The sequence below is a fragment of the Crotalus tigris genome, unplaced genomic scaffold, assembly GCF_016545835.1.
Source record: "Crotalus tigris isolate CLP2741 ecotype Arizona unplaced genomic scaffold, ASM1654583v1 scf7180000017729.2337069, whole genome shotgun sequence".
In the NCBI taxonomy this organism is placed as follows: Eukaryota; Metazoa; Chordata; class Lepidosauria; order Squamata; family Viperidae; genus Crotalus; species Crotalus tigris.
The window spans coordinates 411,794-431,917 of NW_024096596.1; the positions used below are offsets into that span (position 1 = coordinate 411,794).

The window sequence follows — 20,124 nt, forward strand, 5'->3', positions numbered from 1 at the left end:
TTTGAGGTCTGGCTATTGTCCCTGCAGTATAAACTATATGAAAAACAATGTAAGATGTTCTTATAAATAAAAGTAAATCTCTGGTCCTGGTGACCAACCCAAATTCAATCCCACATCATTATCCCATGTATGTTTGCCTTCATTCATAAGATGTTCTCTCAGGTATTCTTTTATATAAACTGAATGTATGCATTCTTTTTGATTGACATGCGTTTTTCTTGTCCATTTAAATATTTAGCCATATTATGTTTATGCCATGTGTATTTATCCCAGTCATTCGATTCCAGAAGCAATTAATGGTTCATTTTTCTTCTGTATCTGACAGCCCAATGGTAGCAGCCAAGGCAAGGTGCACAATCCATTCCTTCCCACACCAATGTTGCCACCACCGCCTCCTCCCCCAATGGCTAGGCCTGTGCCTCTTCCAGTGCCAGACACAAAGCCTCCAACCACATCAACAGAAGGAGGTGCCGCCTCTCCCACATCACCCAGTAAGTAGAGCCAGAAGGAGGAAACAAGAAGCTGACATGGTTTGAAAGAGATTTATGTTTTCATAGTTCCGTAAAATGAAACCTAAATTGAATTAAAACTTTCCTCTCAATAAGTACATCAACTAATGATTTAATGAGGGGGAAAAATGACCGTGCAAATAAGCAATGGAAGTTTTCGGCAAAATAGCATATTTTTTGAGGGGAGAAGAGTTGCAAGCAATATGATATATGCAGTATGTCTGATTCTTATTAATATCACATGCCTTCAATTAAAAGTGCATAAGCTTTTTTCCTTGTCAAAATTTGTCACTGTTTTACAATTTTCAACAATGCAGAAACATCTCATGCCCAATTTTTCTAATATTTTATACTGATCGCCAGAATGCATCTCTGGTCTAATGGTCATGCTGGCCTAATGCTTTACAGCTTCCAAAGGGGAGAGGAAATTTCTTGGTGATTTGTGGTCTTTACTTCAACTCTGAGAGCAACAATACATGTCATCAGACTAAGAAAAAATGAAATTAGTAATAAGTTATTGCAATAGTATTACCAAAAGAAGGAAAAAATATCAAGAGAAATTGTCATTAATTTAAAACTAGTTTTGAAGCATCTTTAAAAGTACCACCCATAAGCAAAGATCTCTGAGCAAAAAGTCTTAAAATCTCATTTTTGGGCCATCCTTACTATAGAGAAAGAATCTGACAACTCTACAGTCAAGCTGCTATGGTGATTTAGCTGTTGTTTGGGTCTGCAGTAATATTCTTTGTTCTAGTTCATTGCAAAGAAGCCATTTTTAGCAGTGTGAAGCCAATAAATGAATAAATGAATGAGCAAAGACATAATCTGCAGTCTTGTCTTTGAAAGCTTAAGACTTTGGCACACCATATCACACTGATGCTCTAATCTGTTTAGATCCATATGTAGGAATAAAAATATTTCACATTTAGACAACCACTTTTTCTTCTCTGAAAGAGGTAAAAACATGCTAATAAAAAGAAGACTTTAAAGAGCACTGATTGAATTAAGTTAAGTACCCATCTTGATAATTAAGAAGGTAACAGTCACTTTATTCAAGGCTATTAATAAAATGATAACTAAATTTAAAGGCCTTTTAGCCTTTACTATCACTACCACTAATGTTGATAGTTCGTAGATTCAGCACATCCACTTTGTCTTACTCACTCATGACAGACTATTTGACTGAAATAAGAAAATGATATAAAATGCTTTGTAAGTTCCAAATGCTGTATTAAAAAAGAATGTTGCTGTTCACTCTGACAAGTGAAAGTAAAGTAAAAGTAATGATTGCAGTATAATGTACTATACAATGTACAGTGTAAAAGTACATTGCATGAAGAAAACATATATTTTTATAGCCTGATTTTTCACACCTTTTATTTCTGTTTCTGGCCTGTAAGACAAAGAGTTGTTGAAACACAATAAATTGCATTCCTAATTGTTTCTTCTTTGATTTTTTTTTTCATCAAATGCATTTCAAATGATGGGTCACAGCTGCTGTGTGCCTGAAGCTTTGATTTAAACTAGATTAAATAAAACTGAAATTTCCTGATTGCTGGATTTGTTAATCCTCCCAGGGATTTATAACTTGTATAGCTATGGAATCTGAAACATGACTGAAGGCAGTTTCACAGTTAGCCTCCTGAAAGCTCAGATGGGAACTTCCCACAATCACAAATAGGTGATAAATTATTATTTGGAAAAAAAATGAATGATATGCCATAGTAGATGAATCTTACATTAAAACAAGGTGAGTAGTTGAACTGGCTGGCTTTGGAGGATTATTTTTCATATTTCTTCTGTCGGGTTCTTGTCTGCATCTGTAGTACAGCATCTGTAGAAGATCAAATATTATCACCAATCATACAACAATAGCAGACCTGCTTGTATCGTGCATGCCATCCCCTTTGGAAAGATGAAAATGCATGCTGTATTAGATTAAAGCTGCCTGGGATTTTGCTTTGTTGACTATATTTCTTTGAAAGTAATAATTATTTCAGAAAAAAAGGAATTTTAAGACTACCCTTTGTGCCACAGGAAATGAAAAGCAAATCACAAGTTCCATGTTTTGGTACATTGAATTAGAACTTCTGGTTCGGTGCTGTCAGCTCTAATGTGTAACATCTCTAAAACATTAATCCTTCCCAGATACATTATCTGGGACCAAGCAACTGGAGATAATGTCTGTTACATTTCAGATATTTGGAAGGGTAAATATGTAAGAATAATAGCAACCAGAACAACTATTATTTCAGATCAGCATTTTTCATTTCTTAAGGGCTTCTCTAAAACAGATTATTGACGATTGAAATATTTCCTAATGGCAATGATTGTGGCATTCAGAGGATGTTAAGAGAGTGTGAAGTGTCTTAATTTATTTTTTGTTGTCTGTCTATATTTCTGTCGTTCATTCATTATAAACCCTGTACTCTTCTGCGTCGTGACCTCATGCATGCAGAATCTGTGGTTTTGCTCTCTAAATAGAATCAGAAACATAATAGATAAATAAGAGTACAGAGAAAAAAGTACAGAGTAAAAGAGTACAGAGAAGAGCAACAAAAATGATTGGGGGACTGGAAGCTAAAACATAAAGAACAGTTGCTGGAATTGGGTATGTTTAGTTTAATGAAGAGAAGGACGAGGGGGGACATGATAGCAGTGTTCCAATATCTCAGGGGTTGCCACAAAGAAGAGGGAATCAAGCTATTCTCCAAAGTGCCTGAAGACAGGACAAGAAGCAACGGATGGAAATTAATCAAGGAGACAAGCAACCTAGAACTAAGGAGAAATTTGCTGACAGTTAGAACAATTAATCAGTGGAACAACCTGCCTCCAGAAGCTATGAATGCTCACTGGAAGTTTTTAAGAAGAGACTGGACAGCCATTTGTCAAAAAATGGTATAGGGTTTCCTGGCTGAGCAGGGGGTTGAACTAGATGGCCTCCAAGGTCCCTTCCATTATTATTATTATTATTATTATTATTATTATTATTATTATTATTATTATTATTATTATTATGGATCATCGCACAGTCAGCCAGATGTTCAAACTGGATTTGGCATTTTGTCTACCTATCGAGTCCTTACCCGGGACCTATTATTATTATTATTATTATTATTATTCATTTAGATCCGTTTTTTTCAAACCTGGGCTTCAACACCCTGAATTCCCCAATCAGCATTATCAGAATTCTGTGGTACAAGTCCGCACAAGTGAAAGTTGCCAAGCTTGAAAAACTCTGATTTAGAAGTGTCAAAGTTACTACTAAGTTAATAACTATATTAGAGATGTTTTGGAATCATTCAGTCTGCATTTACTTCAAAACGGGACTGACTGCTTGCAGTATTAGGAAAAAGATTTACGAATATAAACTTCAAGACTGACAAACAGCGTATAAAATTGGATTAAAATATTTGAAAACACATATAAATAGGAATTTGTGTTGATGATGCATAAATAAGAAGTAATCATTATTATATTACGTTATAGCAAAAGTTATTTCAGATCTGATGTGATGAGCTTCAGCCGCCTTGTTTAGTAGCTAATTAGTAAACAGCTAATTTATTGGCACATAAAATTAGGTTTCACTTGTATCCTTTCTACTTGTAGTAAGTTGCTTTGATAATGTTACAGACTGCTTTTAACACAAAGATGTAAGAACATGGGTATTACCTGCACAGGTCATATTATTTGTTCATTTAACCAATATGACTGGTTTCGTGTATCCAAATCTTGAGCAGAAGACTTTTGATAAAATGATATAATATCTAAGAATTTTTACACTATGTATGTATATATGTGGAGGGTGGATGCATACATTACACAATTAATTCTTATGGTCATGCTTTTTATGATGGTGCTTGCTGAAATATATTGTTTATTTCTGATTATTTTTTTTTCCAATGAGAAGCTCACTTAAATTCCTGACTGTTCCCTACCTATATATTCTATTTCTTGGAGTTGCATAGTATTTTATGAGAGATCATTACTTTGAATATCTAATTAATGCCATTAACTGCTTTTTTAGGACACTGGAATAATGCACAAAGCCCCAGTCTTCACACATAGATAGTTTTTATTTTTTTTAAACAAGAATGTATATACTTACTTGGGAGAACATGTTTTATTCTATATTAATCACAAATTATTATTCTAAAATCTGCAACATTACTTATAATAATATGTAACAGTATCATACAGTATATTCTTATATTTGTATTTGAATAGTATGAAGAGTTGAAAAACAGCAGTAAATAAATCAATTAGTGACTCTAATTTTAAATCTGCTAAAGACTTATTACAATGGTATATTTAAAAAATCCCTCTAAAAGTAAAGAGGATGCTCATGTATTAAAAATTAAATGTGCATATATCAGGGAAAGCTATACATGTGCATTAGTGCAGTTGATTGGAGTTTTGGCATTTTGGAATCTGTGTTAATTTGCTATCCAATCTGATATGTTAAAAGGGAAGGGAAGGGAAGGAAGGAAGGAGGGAAGGAAAGGAAGGAAGGAGGAAAGGGAGAGATGAAGGAAGGAAGGAGGAAGGAAGGAAGGAAGGAAGGAAGGAAGGAAGGAAGGAAGGAAGGAAGGAAGGAAGGAAGGAAGGAAGGAAGGAAGGGATCACAAGTATGATTTTTATTTTTATTAATGATTTGGGTTCCAAAACTTTGGGTTTCTTCCCCTTTTAAAAATGGCCATGACGATTATAGCACCAATTTTATGAATGTGCAAGTCTCTTATGGCAGCTGCTTTCTGATTGTAATCACGGTGTGTTTCCAAAACTATATACATAAGAACCCTAACTCACCAACAAAAATAAATTCCTTTGCCTTCTCTAGCAAAATACATGTTTCTACCAGAGTTGGTATCAAAATAGGACACCCTGGGAAGGCAGCAAAGGCACATGAAATGAATTCTTTGATCTGCTGAATTCAAGTCATCTTTGTAGTCAAGAAGCCCTCACTATCAAGTTCCTCAACTACTTTCTCTCAGATAAATCAGTGGAAAAGGAGAGGAAAAAAACTCCCAAATTGACAATCATGAAGAAGGCCTCTCTATTCTCATTTTGTCATGCCCAACCCCTTAACAGAACAACAGTCTGTGGAAGAGCAGGCTGCTTAGAAAATCTGGGCTGCCTTCTTCCCCTCCTATTTATTTCTTTTCCCCAGCGTCAACACAACAGAGTTGACAATAAAGCTACAACCTTGAAAAAGGTACAGGAGGGAGAACAGAGTCGATGTGTGCTTTAGAAGCTGTGCAACCATCAGGAAACAGAAAAGCAGCTGAATAAAAGGGAGTGGATTGTGGAGAGAAAAAGAATTGTAGAGCCACAGCAAAGCAAAGCGGGACATAGAAAGGTGCAAGTACAGGTAGTTCTCGACTTACAACGACAATTGAGCCCAAAATTTCTGCTGCTAAGTGACACAGTTGTTAAGTGAATTCTTACCCGTTTTACGACTTTTCTCACCAAAGTTGTTAAGTGAATCGCTGCAATGGTTAACTTAGTAACATGATCGTTAAGTGAATCTGATTTCCCCATTGACTTTGCTTGTCAGAAGGTCGCCAAAGGAGATCACATGACCCCGGGACACTGTGCAACTGTCATAAATATGAGTCAGTTGCCAGGTGCCTGAATTGTGATCACGGGATCATGGGGATGCGGCAAAGGTTGTAAGTGTGAAGTCACCTTTCAGTGCCACTTTGAGTGGTCACTAAATGAACTGTTGTAAGTCAAAGGCTGCCTGTACTCTATACTGGCCAATAATAGAGAAGGAAAAACAACATTAGAAATCTCAGAGAAGTATTTAAGGCAGAAGGTGGAAGAGCATAGTAATAGTAAAGAGGCAATGTTGTAATAGAATAGTCATAGAATTAAATAAATAAAGTATATTAAATAAAGTATGGAGGGAATATTTAATAGAAATTGAATAATAGTATAGTAAATGTTTTTAACAGTAATTAGCATAATAATATAGAAATAATAGCAATACTTTTTTTTTCGAAGTAAGTTATCTCTCCCAAATCTATGGGGATATATAAAAAGCAACAACCTATGCAGGATCCAGTGCTTTTTGTGCTTCTGAATCTGGAGCAGTCTATTCAGGCATAGTTTAAAAAAGAATCCTTGATATGGTCAGTAAAGTTTTATAAATCAGAAACAATCTTCTTCCGTTCTACCATATTTAGAATTTCTGTGCCCGCTGCAGTGAATCAGATTTTGATTATAAACTAGTTGATAATAGAGGTGGTATAGTCATAGCCCCAAATCATGTGCTATAACAGCTAGAGAGCCAGAAATATTTGTAATTTTTTAAATTTTAAAAATTGCCAGTAATGGAGCCAAAATTGACTATTAAGGATAATAGCTTTACATAAATGCCATTTTCTATAAATGCCTATTTAAAAACTACACTTGCAATTTATTATATTATGCTTATGAGCCATTCATCTTATCACTTTTGAATAGAAGTGATTTGTTTTGAACTTAGAACAGTTTAAAGCACTGGTCACTCAAACATATTATTGCAGTCCCCAAGACTTCTTGCCTATGGATCTTTGTACAACAAAAGCAATTTGAATTAACTTTCCATGCTTAACTCCAAATACGTAGCTTTAGTTGACATTAAAATGCAAGATACTCTTCTGTTGCCCACTGATGTCCATATTTATTTCTCCATCTTTTGAAATCCAGTTGTCCTAAGTCAAGATTCTTGATCCTTATAACGTGACTCCATTTTCATGTTCAACATTTGTTTGGGTGGCTCTGAGATCAGTGTTGTTGTTGTTGTTTGTTTGTGATCTAGTGCTGCTTCCTGAACGCATGTGTCCCTTCCCTTCACAGCCTATTCAACACCCAGCACCTCCCCTGCAAATCGATTCGTCAGTGTTGGACCACGGGATCCAAGCTTTGTAAATATCCCTCAACAGACACAGGTGGGACGCTTTCAACTTCCGTTCTGTTTGCCATGCTGTTTGTTAACAACTTTGTTGTTCTTTAGTGTTGCTTTGGCAAGTGATTTGTGTCTCTCCATCAGTCAGTTCATCTTCACAGTCTGAATATTAGTGAAATGTCACTTCTGGTAATTGTTTGTTTTTGTTTTGAGAAATTTTCACAGCAATAGTGTTTCCCCCCCACACACACACACAGATAGTTATTTTCTCTTTCTTTTCTGATAATCTTCTGCTATAAAAATAGTCAAATGACTACAGGTAGTCCTCGACTTACAACAGCTCGTTTAGTGACTGTTCAAAGTTACAACGGCACTGAAAAAAGTGACTTATGGCCATTTTCACACTTATGACTATTGCAGCTTTCCCTTGGTTATGTGATCAAAATTCAGCTGCTTGGCAACTGACTTATAGTTATGACGGTTGCAGTGTCCCGGGGTCATGTAATTCCCCTTTTGCGACCTGACAAGTCAAATCAATGGGAAAGCCAGATTCACATAACAATTGTGTTACTAACTTAACAACTACAATGATTCATTTAACAATGGTGGCAAGAAAAGTCATAAAATGGGGCAAAACTCACTTAAATATTTCGCCTAGCAACATAAATTTGAGGCTCAATTGTGGTTGTACGTCGAGAACTACCTGTACTTTCAGTTCAGAATATTTTTAATGTTTCATTGGGTGCACTGACATCACATGACAAACATTATAAGAAAAGCTGTGCCTTATATGCATTTCATGTAACTGCAAGTAGAAAGTCCAGTCCTATTTTGGCAATTAGCAACTACTGTATATTTACCAATTCATTCTAATTTAAAACTAATTTTCCATATGATAAGTTGAAAAGGAAAAAGAAAAGTCTCCTTTGAATCAGCTTTGACACCTGCTAAAAGGCAACAGCCCCTGGTCTCCCAAATATTAACAAGATCTGATCCTGCTTTATTTGCTTTGACTTTAGCCAAAGTCAGACATAGTTACTCTGGAAATAGTCCAAATAAGTGGAACATACTCTTTGTTCATATATTTAATATTAAGAGTGTAAGTTTGTCAATTCAGTTAATTTCCAGTCAGGTTAGATAATATTCAAGGCAGTTGCTAAAGAATTTCATCACTGCATGGATCAAAAATACATTGAATGACATAGAGCAAAGAATGCAGAATGAAATAGATAATCATATTATACTGCATGCTTGAGATCCGTGATTTCTCCATTGCAGAAAAAAGCATGCAATTTCAAACAAACCATCCACCTTGCTATGCTTGTTCAATGCTTTTTAAAAAACCAAGCAAACCAGAAACAGCTGATATTTTCTAATATATCTGTAACCTGTAACAATTTGACCACTCTATGGAATTGTAAAAGCTGCAGTATGTTATGAATTGCCTATGCTTAAATGAGATTAATTATCTTTAATAAGAATGGCACCTAATTAAATGTGGAATACTGCTAGCATACTGTGTAGGTCGCCATGATATTTAGCTCATGAGAGGAGTAAAAAGTCCCATAGAAAGCAAATACTTCTGACCTGACTGAAACAATTCTTTTTTGGTTCATGCAACCGTTGCAGAGAATGTATTGATTATCCTGATTCCATTAGCCCTTTATTTTGTGAGTTCATAATGAATGATAAATTAGTTCTCGTTAAAGCTACTTTTGAGCAGATACCTTTAGCCTTGCACCATTAGTCTAGTTAAGAAACGGATAACTGAAGGTGGGCATGTCCATCCAATACATAAGCACATTTGTTAATTAAACATTTACTGTCCTGATCCTGTCAAATTCTTTGCTCACATATTTTGCAGTGCATAGCCTTTGATGCACCACTCAAATGCTAAGTGCAGCTTCCAGATGTAAAAAGGTCGTATGTCCTTGGCTGGAGTAATTTTGTTCTAGATTAGCCACAATCCTTGACCTGCTTTATCAGGAAAAAAAGCACCAACTGGAACTAAAGGATGCTTATAGCTATATGTATATGAGAAAGGTTGAATGGATACTATTAAATTCAATCAAAGCAAGGGGCAAAGTTAAAACTTTTCTAAATGATCTCACATTATAAAATAAATAAAAAATATTGTATCTAAGCATTAACTCACTTTTATTTAGAACCTAATAATATGGAACCAAAGTTAAACTTACTTTATTTGCCATCTCTCAAGAGGTGTTCAGTTATATTACTTAATAATATTCAGCATACTATTGAAAACAAATAACAGAGATTATTGGGATAGGCACTAAATTCTATAAATGGAGAAAAGAAGAAATCCCTAAAATATGAATAATATCCTTTGTAGTTTACAGAACACAGTTCCTTCAGAAAAGACAAGATTAAAAATTGCTTTCAAAGACTTGTTTCTTAGCATCAAATAGAACATAATTTAAAAAAAAAAAATCCCTGGACCATCATCCTGAGTTCAACCAATATTAATTTAACCTCAGTGATGTTTAACTCATTTGAATTTTATTGTACAAATGATACCACTTAATGGACAATCTTTTGCATTCCTATGAAAAATACAGAAATTGAAATTAACTTTTTAAAACAAATGTATGTATATTGTATAATTTTAGATGTTTTTATTAAAATGCGCATTTTGTTAGTCCTTCCTGGTTTTGCTCTTGAATTTTCCTTTGTAAAGCAAAGTTGTAAACGATTAAATTTGTTTATCCGTATGACTTTCTTTCAGACAGTCCCTTTTCAGGTTTGTCCTTATGGTCACCATATCAATAATTTAACATGCCATAATTGCGAAGAAAGAAAAGAATCAGTTGCGTTATTTATAAAAAATTTCCTGTGCAGTGTTTTAAAAGTCCAAGAATAAGATAGTGCTGGTTTTATTTAGCAATTATAATTTTTAAATAATAATTAAGCATTGGAACATGCTCAGTCCAGTGTGGAGAGTTGCTTCTGTATAACAGCTCACAACTAAGTTGTGGACCTTGTCATCAACTGTTGGATAACATACTGAATAATCTCTCTCCTAGTTTAGGGAACATCGCCAGATCTCAAATAGAGATTGCCTCACATGAACCAAGTGCAACAAGATTCAATACTTTGCAATCATACGCCATGCAGCTAATTGCCACAGTTTGCATCTGAAAACTGGGCTTGTGTATCTTTCAGTGTGATCCACAAAACAATCAATGTGCCCCCTGAGCCTGTTATAGGTACAGCATATTTTTACAAAGATACTGCTAGTCACCTTTTGTAGATGAGCTTTTTTTTATTAGCTTGCAGTGATTGGACACAATAAACAAGAATAGTCAATTTAAGCAATGAGGCAATCAATAGTCACCCAACACCAGCAATTAGCTAGAATATAGAAAAAGGCAATATCGTATCATATTCACAAATCCTGTGAGCTGCCCTCAGTGATGAAGTCAATAATTTTCACAACTCAGAATGAGAGCACTGTTGGCTTTTGAAGTGATTTCTCCATTTGCAGTCTTCAGTAAGGGCTCTCCTTTATAGCTGCATAGATGGAAGTGGTTAAATTGTGTTGGATTTCAAGCCTCTGTACCGAACAAGGTCACAGAAAGTACATCAGCTATTCAGGGAAATATTTTAACTCTTTGAGGCCTATTTCCATTGGTTAAGTAGCAGAAAAGCAGCCTACATTTCTGTACTTCTATAGCTCCAGCTCCCTTGAAGCACCTCTAATTCAAAGGCTGTAACAAGAACAGAATTCACTTACGTTTACATTGAAACCATTTCTTTTTTAGTCTAAGGAATTCTATTAATATTGGGAGGAATTTTAAAGCGAGTTGTTTAAAGCTACAGTTCTGAAGCCAATTATACAATAGTTTATAAATCCTATGCAAATTTACTTAAAAGTGCATCTCAGTGAACTCAGTTCTGCTTCTGGGCAAGAATATCTTGTTAATAATTCCATAGTGTTAATTCCCACAACAGGGTTTCAAGTGTTTTATTTTATTTTATTTTATTTTATTCTTTGAGTAGCTATCAAAAGCACATTTTTTGTATCATGAAAATAAGCATGATTGGACAGAGTACAATCATTCTAAAATGAATGTCTTTGAACTAACTTATTTAAACTTATTTTAAGAAGTCCTAGAACTTAAAGACAAAAATAATAGCTGCCATTTATGTTCAGGTTTAGTATTCTCGAGAACAAAATTATTTATTTATAAATTATTAAAACAATTGAAAATGATAATTTGTTACTATCTTAAAATCTGGACATTTGAACTTTATTTTCCTTCTTACCCTGTACTTTGTGCAATAAATGATTACGATGATCTTCCCCAATCTTGCCCCTCTATTGATATGTTTATCTACAACTTCTCTGATTCTCTGCCTATAAAGCCAATGTCATTGGCTGATGGGAGTGGTAGCCCAATATAGCTGCTGGATTCTTTTGGGAAGAGTTACACTGTAGCCTTCCTATGTAGGGAAAGCTACAATGTAAATGTATTATTTGACTGGATGAATTAAAATGTTTAATATGTAATTGAACTTTTTTGCTTTCTTTCAAGATAATAATCCTTTCTTAAATAAAAGGTTTGTAAAGATGTACAAATGCCACCCTATTTGTACCCTGTGGCAGCAGACATCTGCTGAAAATAATCAATTCTCTTTCTTTGATATCTAATATTAGGGACTCAGGTGATATTAGATATGCTGTGATTTCTTTATGGCAACTCTAGCTCTCAGATTATTAGTTCTAGGAACTGCTAATCCATGACACTCTAAAACTTGCTTTCCTTGCCAGCTTTCATTTGGAGTAGTGATTCTTACAGGTGAGACAGCATAGATGCTTTGCTTGCTATCATACTAGTCTGTTTAAGGACCCGTGGGGAAAGCATAGGATCTTATTGCTATTTCCTGCTCTTTTTAAGATCTAAAATGAAAATAAGCAAGAGTTATAAGCAAGTCCTTCTAACTGTGGGTGTTCCTTTCCCTTGCTTTCTTAGTGTGATATTGCTTTCTAATTTAGAAATGACATCTTTGGAATTTGAAGGAAATTGTGTCCAGTTTGCATAGGGAAGAGGTCACTAGTCCTGAATATCTTTGGAAATATAGCTCCTCCCAAAAATCTTTTACAATAGTTAACTTCTGGATTTGAGCTAAAAGCTTAAGTTTTACTTTTTTTAATATAGTATTTTTTCATTTTTTGATGTGTTTCATTTCAGATGGATTGGGGTTAATTTAACTGTTGATAGATCAGTTGTGCAAATTGTCCATTTCTTGATTACATTTACACATACACATTTACACATACATCTCACCTTGCTTTATTTTTTGTTAAACATTTCCTATTCTATTTTTCAGAGAACATAGCTAATACAATTAAAAAGAGAAAGAGATAATCCCTGCCCTCAATCTCACTAATTAAAAGGGAAATAAGCAGGACCAGTGAAGGGGTAGTTTTGGGAGGAAAGCAGTTCTATCCTTCAAGGCCAGAGCAAAGGAGAAAGTAATAAACTAGCATTTAAATCATGTCAGCTGCTTAACTTCATTGTTTTTTAAGATTCTGATTCTGAAACTTGATTTGGAAAATGATTCTATTCATCTGTCTTCAACACCTATAGAATGAATCTTCATACACACACTGTAGTTTCTCCTTTAAAGCAGGGAATAAAGCTTTGCTTGATAAAGGAGAAAAATTCTTTAATGATCAGTCTATAACAGTGTTTCTCATCCACAGTGTTTCTCATGTGGAATTTTTGAGTTGGAAGCCCAACCATCTTAAAGTTGCTGTTGCTGAGGTCAAGAAACACTGTCTAGAAGAAAATGCTTTAGATAAACTGACTCTACCTAGGAAGAAAATGAGCTAGATTCATAGGGGAGTCAAAATAACCATCATTGGCCTTATTTCAAAGTAGTTGTGAATCACACTATTGAAAGTATTAAGAAAGTATCTAAAAGGTTAAATCATAGCAACTGGACCAGAAAATTTGTTAATCTGAGGCATTTCGCTCATTCAAGCAACATCATCAGTCAAAACAAAAAAAAGAGATAGGTAGAGTCAGAGAGTCGTTGGAATGTACCAACTCTTCCCATACCAACTTCAGGGGTTTCTGCCCAAGTTGTATTGCAATATGTCCATGCATACTCAATCATCCAGGCCAAAAGTATCTAAAAGGTTAAATCATGGCAACTGTACCCAAATTGGGTCTTCATTGACATATTGCAATACATTGTGGGGAGAAACCCTTGAAATTGGTATGGCAAGAGTTGGTACATTCCAAAGATTCTCTGACTCTCTGCCTGTCTCATATTTTATTTTGACTGATGAAGTTGCTTCAATGAGTAACAAAACATCTCAGATTAACACATTTTAATACCTTTTAGATACTTTTAGATACCTGGATGATCAAGTTTTCATTGTCATAACAAGTATATTTCAAACTCTTCCTACAACCTTGGCTGGGAATTTCCTTCACTAAAGCATCTATTGCTGAGCATTTCCAATTTCATTGGAATCTATTTGTAACACATATATACAGTATAGCTTTCTAAAACCAGTTGTGTTAAATCTTATATTTTTAATCTATTAATTTTAAAAGTCTCTAACTTACTTATAAGACCCGTCATTTATTTGTTTGGTTTTTATACACATGGGCTTTTTTCAAGATTAGCGCTCTAAATACTCATTTGATTTGTGAAAGTTAGCAAATTTAGTAAATACGATAAACGTGCTATAGAGATTTCTGTTTTGATAAGTAATTCTTTCTGCCGACTGTATAAATTTCCTTTATATAAACAGATACTTAGCAAGACAATTCTGCATTATTGCACTCAACTTTTTATGCAAAACTATTGCAAATAATTAAGTGTTTGATTTAGTTGAAAAGCACTTGGTTTTCTATTCTCGGCTGAATTTTTAATTTACCCTTGGGTTTGCATTTAATGGCAGGAATGTGTTAATATAGATTTCACAGTAAATAAAATAATGCTTTGACAACTTTAATCTCCTCTTTTGCTCTCCTGCCCCTCCCTTCCACACAGTCCCATCTCCCAGGCAGAGCAACATAGAAAAATCAGGTAGTAATCAAATAGTCAGAAATCTGTTTTTCATATTTGTAGAATGCTACATTTCTTATTGGCTGATGGAGCATTAGAGACAGAGATGGAAGACACTGTGATGCCAGTCATATGAAGAATTAATATAATAAAGGTTGGATCTTAAAAAGAAAGTTAAAAAAGGATCAGGTAGTCATGGACAACTACATGGTACAAAAAAGCATTATTCTTTTTTTTTCTGTATTGCTCCTAATCTGCTTCTTAGCACTAATTATTCAGCATGTTGAAAAATAAAACTGCCAGACTGAGAACCTCAAATAGCAATTCAATCTGAATCTCTGACAGCCACTCCAATGGTCTTTACATAAGTTCACCTAATAGTACAATCAATATGATGATCATGTAGGTAATAATTTATTATAAGAAGTCTTTCTGATGGATTATGATATTGAATTGTTAAAAAATCTCTTGAAGTTAGTCAAGTTTTGTGCCATTAAACACATATATAGTGGTAAAGTTAAAAAGAAAAAAATTCAGTGTAATTCAGCTAATTTTTAAAGTCCCTTTGAGAAGTTACACATGAACCTGAGCTGCTAGCTGTACTTATTAAAGCACTACAGAATTTATAATGCTCTGTGCTTGTTTATACATTTCTCCAGCGCAGAAGCAACCTTCCTTCAACCTGTCCCTTTGCAAACATTGTTTCCATGTAAGGCAGACCCTAAAATGCTCTTAGGTCTTCTTTCACCTTTATTTTTCCTTACTGATTTCCTGCTCTCTGCTTCCACCTCCCCAACAACCTTCACAGCAGATGACGGTGTATTGGATTAACCTCCCTTGCTGCTGCATTAGATCCCAATCGATTTATTGACTCTGTCAGAGGAGCTAGTACAGTAATTGTTACAACAGCAGAATGGAAACCAAGAACATGTCCACATAAAAAATAAATAAAGTATTGTTGATTTTTTTCTCTTCATCTTCTTTTTTCTTATTCTACAGCTTTTGTTTTGTCTACACAGCTAAGGATGCTTTGCTTTTGTTTATGAGCTCCTACTGCATTATTAATTGTAACAGTTAAGAGTACATATGACATACCTATCGCTGTACTGAAAAGCCCCAATTACATCATAGTAGTTTGGTTTGGCATAATTTGGGAGGCCCTGCTCTTCTTTGATGGTTGTTAAATGATATCATTAAGTTACATTTCCTTGTCTGACACAGCCCATCTGTGTGATCAGCCATGGATGTAAAGAAAATGAACGTGACACCCTAGAATTACATATTATGAAATGAAAAATGCTGTACAAAGTTAACATACTGTTAACTTCTATGCATAAAGTTCATTCTTACAATGAATTCTCTTTAGAAGGAAAAAGAAATCTGCTCTTTTAGTCTGCTTCAGACTAAATTGCAAAGCAAACTATGTAACTTTCATGTTTCATCATAAGGACAAAGGTCAAAATACCCATTTTCCTAGCAAGCAGAAACCACAAGTGTAGTTATAGCCTGAAAAGTAATCTTGTAAAAACACTTTGGTGGCAACCATATTTATTATTTTTGAACGATTGCAAAGCATTTATCTTCAGTGAATAAGGAGTCACATTATTCAAGCAATTGTTTAGGGCCAAAAATAAATTTGGAAGCATAGTAGGCCATTTGATTGCAAGAGATGAAGACAGCAGAATCCAAAAGAAATTATGTGTGCCTAAATTTAACTATACAGTTAAATACTTATATTGCATGATTTTAATGAGGCTCAGATTAATTAATTTCTTTGATTAGTACTCTGTGCCTTCTAAGTTGAAATCACTTTCTTGTGCTCAAGTCTTAATTATTAAATAAAAGTGAAATATGTGGAGGCTGCCAATTAATGGGACTGTGATAAGCCCCACTTGACCAGCTTCAGGTCACTTCTTACCTGCTGGTATGTGTAATGAGCTGGAGTGATCACAAAATTGTATATTTCAAATTTCAGTTACAAAACTATAAAATACAGCATTTTATTTCAATATTGTGAAGTACAATAAGTGTTGAATTAATATTCTATTTGTTGATTTTCATAGATCTCAATATTGACGAGAATAGATCTCAGTAATAAAATTACTTGACTCTTGATTAATATGCTACATATTAAAACAAAGCACATAATTAGAATCTGATTTTTAATAAAATTTTGAAGCTATAGTGGAATGTAAAGAAATATATTGTGTGTTAAAACAGTTAATCATTATTTACAATTTGTATTACAATGCTAGGTCAATTATAAATTAAAATAATTTTAATTCTACTCTAGAACAAAAATCTTTTCATCTTGTCCAAGGAAATTCCAGCCAAAATACCCTTTTGAAACAAGAGACAGTGAGGTGATTTTCTGTAGTCATTTCTATTCAGGTCAAAAACTCACTGCATTTTAGTGTGACACATATATGCCTTAAATATAAATATAGATATCTCTGAAAACTTTTCATATTACTGCTGTCTAGACAAAATTAAATACATTGGGAATGTTGGACCCAGAAATCATAAATGTTTGGACTAATCACATGGCTTTCATCCAGTTAGAAGCAGTGAAATAAACTACAAGTTAATTTTATGCTAAAATGGAATTATACTGTAAATAAAACAAAAGGTAATTTTATGCTTAAAGGGAATCCCCCACCCCCATCTTTTGGTTATTTACAAAAATAATCTAAACACGATATAAAGGCTTTTGTTCTAAGTTAGAAATTTGATAAAACGTATTTAACTTAATTCCAAACTGAAAATAGAAATATTCTCATTGTCATTATTTAAAAAAAGCATCAGAAGCATTTATTATACAACAGCCACTAAAACCTCAGAGGTCATAAGTATCACCTATCAAAAAGCCTTCACAAAATGTAGTGGTAGTTAAAAGTTTGTGAACTTTTTTGAATTTTCAATTTTCTGCATAAATATGACCTAAAAACATAATTTGTTTTCCAACCAATTTTAAAACTGGATGAAAAAATTCAGATAAGTCAAAAACATTAAACTTGTTCATTTATTTATTGAAAAAAAATAGATTATATTTAGGTAGAAATATTGAAAATTCAAATAGGTTCACAAACTTTCATGCACCACTGCAAATATTGCTTTGTTGTATAAAAAGAATACATGGAACCCTTTTTCCAGGCTCCTTATACTTTCAACATAGTCCTGTGTCATAAAAAGTATTTTTATATAATTATGAGATTTATTTTTTATATTAGTATTTTTTGTTTAAATTCACTTTAGAAGTATCGGCCATGACAATCCAGATTGCCATAATTGTACATGTATGGTAACTGCATTAACACTTTCATGGTGTTATTTTTATTCCAGCTGATACTTGGCTTTCAAGATAACTTTTGCTGCATTGACATATTTCAAAGACTTTCTGGAAGTACATAGCTATTGGGGGCAGGCAAGACTTGGCGGGACTACAGATGCAAGAAGTGTTAAAAACAGTGTCATTTGTGTATTTAGCAGTGTAACACTACCTGCTGAATTCTCTTGCTTATTTTTTTTTATATTCCACCTTTTCCTCAATCAAGATGTTCAAGCAAAAAAAGATAAAAATGAGATAAAACAAGTAGACGCTATACAATATCCATAAACCCAAATATTGTGATTTGAATTCCTTATTTCTTCATAGCACCATTTAGGATTGTCAATAAAATATGTTGCATGAAGAATGTTTCACCATTTGGGACTATGACAGTGGTGGTGAACCTATGGCACGCGTGCCAGAGGCAGCACTTGGAGCCTTCTCTGTGGGCTCATGCGCCATTGCCCAAGCCCCACCTCCCCCATGGCCTCCTCCTCACCAGCAGCCCCCATGGAGGAGAGTCGCCCCTGAGCGCAGCCCACCCGGAGCAGCACAGCCAAGGACATGACAGTAGGGCAATGGGGACAAGACTCTGCCCTCACAGCCTGTCACGTGCAGTTGATGCTGCAGGGCGTGGGCGGAGGGCGTGGCTGCTATGGAACTGCTGGACTGCCTGGGCAATCTGCAGCAGGCCGTGGAGGCGGTGGGTGGTCCTGCGGGTGAGTGGGGAGGGGCGGAGCAGGGGTGGAGCATGTGGGGTGGGGTGGAGCAGGCAGAGAGGGGAGTGGAGTGGGGGGTGGGGCTGGTTTGGGGGCACTCGGTCTCTAAAAGGTTCACCATCACTGGACTATGGCATCATTTTTCCATTTATGTATTTATTTTCCTCATGTTGCTTATTTATAGAGAAAGCATTTTATCAAATATACCTATTTTGTTCCTCTTAAGGCTGTCACATAATGCTTTTATTCAAGCTCTTTTAGTACTTTTTTCTTTTTTCACTTTTTAAAACTACTGGAGGGCCTGAATGCAAAATGTATTTATTAAAAAAGATTCCTTTGAAATCCCTTGTTCATGAAGTGACAGTGATAATAGGAAAAGAGAATAGGGAAGCCATTTATATAGTATGCAAAAGTTTGTTGCATACATTTTGCTGCACATGAGCTGTAGTGGTACAGTGGTTAGAATGCAGCATTGCAGGCTAATTCTGCTGACTGCCGGCCTCCTGCAGTTGGATTCTTACGGGCTCAAGGTTGACTCAGCCTGCCATCCTTCCAAGGTCGGTAAAATGAGGGCCGAGATTGTTGGAGGCAATATGCTTACTCTGTAAACTGCTTAGAGAGGGCTGTAAAGCACTGTGAAGCTGTATATAAGTCTAAGTGCTATTGCTATATTGAAACAAAGGTGAAGTAAATCATGGCATCTATATTCTACTTGAAACTGTGGTTGTATAAATGTATCCAGAGACATTGTGAAGAAGGTTCCAAAACAGCTACCCAAGCCTAGAAAACATATGCAGTTGCTTTAATGAGTCAAGAGATTTTTGTGTGGTTTGCAGTATATTTTAGAATACCTTTTGAAGGATTTGCATAATCCTAACCTTCAAATATTCCCAAGTATGTTCACAGTTTGTAGGAGCAGGCAACCTTTTCACACTGACTTGGCTGCAGTTTAACATTGCTTTTGTCCATGTAGTTCAGGGCCACAAAAATGGATTTGAAGCTTACATCTACAATATTCCTTAGCTGAACTCTAAAAATGAAATGTGTGATGGAACTTGTAGTTGCATCTGGTTAGTTTCTGTTTCTGCTTTCTCATAATCCTACCATCTCACCAGATAGTATTAAGCCGGGCCACCATAGGAAATCTTTCAGTCTAAAGGACACAGAGGTTCCAAGTATATGGCAGTATTTATTTACTTTAACTTGAAGAAGATATATATCACTTCCAATTAAATGTACAATGCTTTGCATCAATATTGTCATGGGAATAATGCCATCCCCTTCCTTCTTTGAAGGTGATACTCTTATTGTGCCACTTTCAAAATTGCTGATTGTAACAAAATGCTAGCTTTCTGCAGCAATGCATACTTTGAGAATTGCTTTCTGTTTTTGGCTAATATATTCAACTCTACCCAAGTCCAACAAGTGGGTCAGAGACCAGATGGAGAGAAGCCACTAACCAAATCATCCTCGAGACAATTAATATATTTTAATTGTATTTAGCAATCATTTAGAAAAGAAGAATAGAATACTTTATTCTATCTGTTATTCCTAGTATATATAGTAAGATATCCGTTTGAATTTATTTTATTCTGGAGCCTGGCTATGATTCACCTTGAATAAAACTAT

At 34.8% G+C, this 20,124-nt stretch overlaps 1 protein-coding gene across 7 annotated transcripts in view; it reads left to right on the top strand.

Annotated features, from left to right (window-relative positions):
- The window catches only part of NFIA (nuclear factor I A), a 292,392-nt gene that overhangs the window by 256,837 nt on the left and 15,431 nt on the right, over positions 1–20,124 (top strand). For 6 of the 7 annotated variants that reach the window (XM_039339045.1, XM_039339041.1, XM_039339043.1 and 3 more), the window contains 2 exons: positions 326–491; positions 7,353–7,444. In XM_039339045.1, the coding sequence (XP_039194979.1) occupies positions 326–491; positions 7,353–7,444 (258 nt within the window). The remainder of the gene's footprint in view (positions 1–325; positions 492–7,352; positions 7,445–20,124) is intronic. The other variant, XM_039339047.1, reaches the window with a different exon arrangement.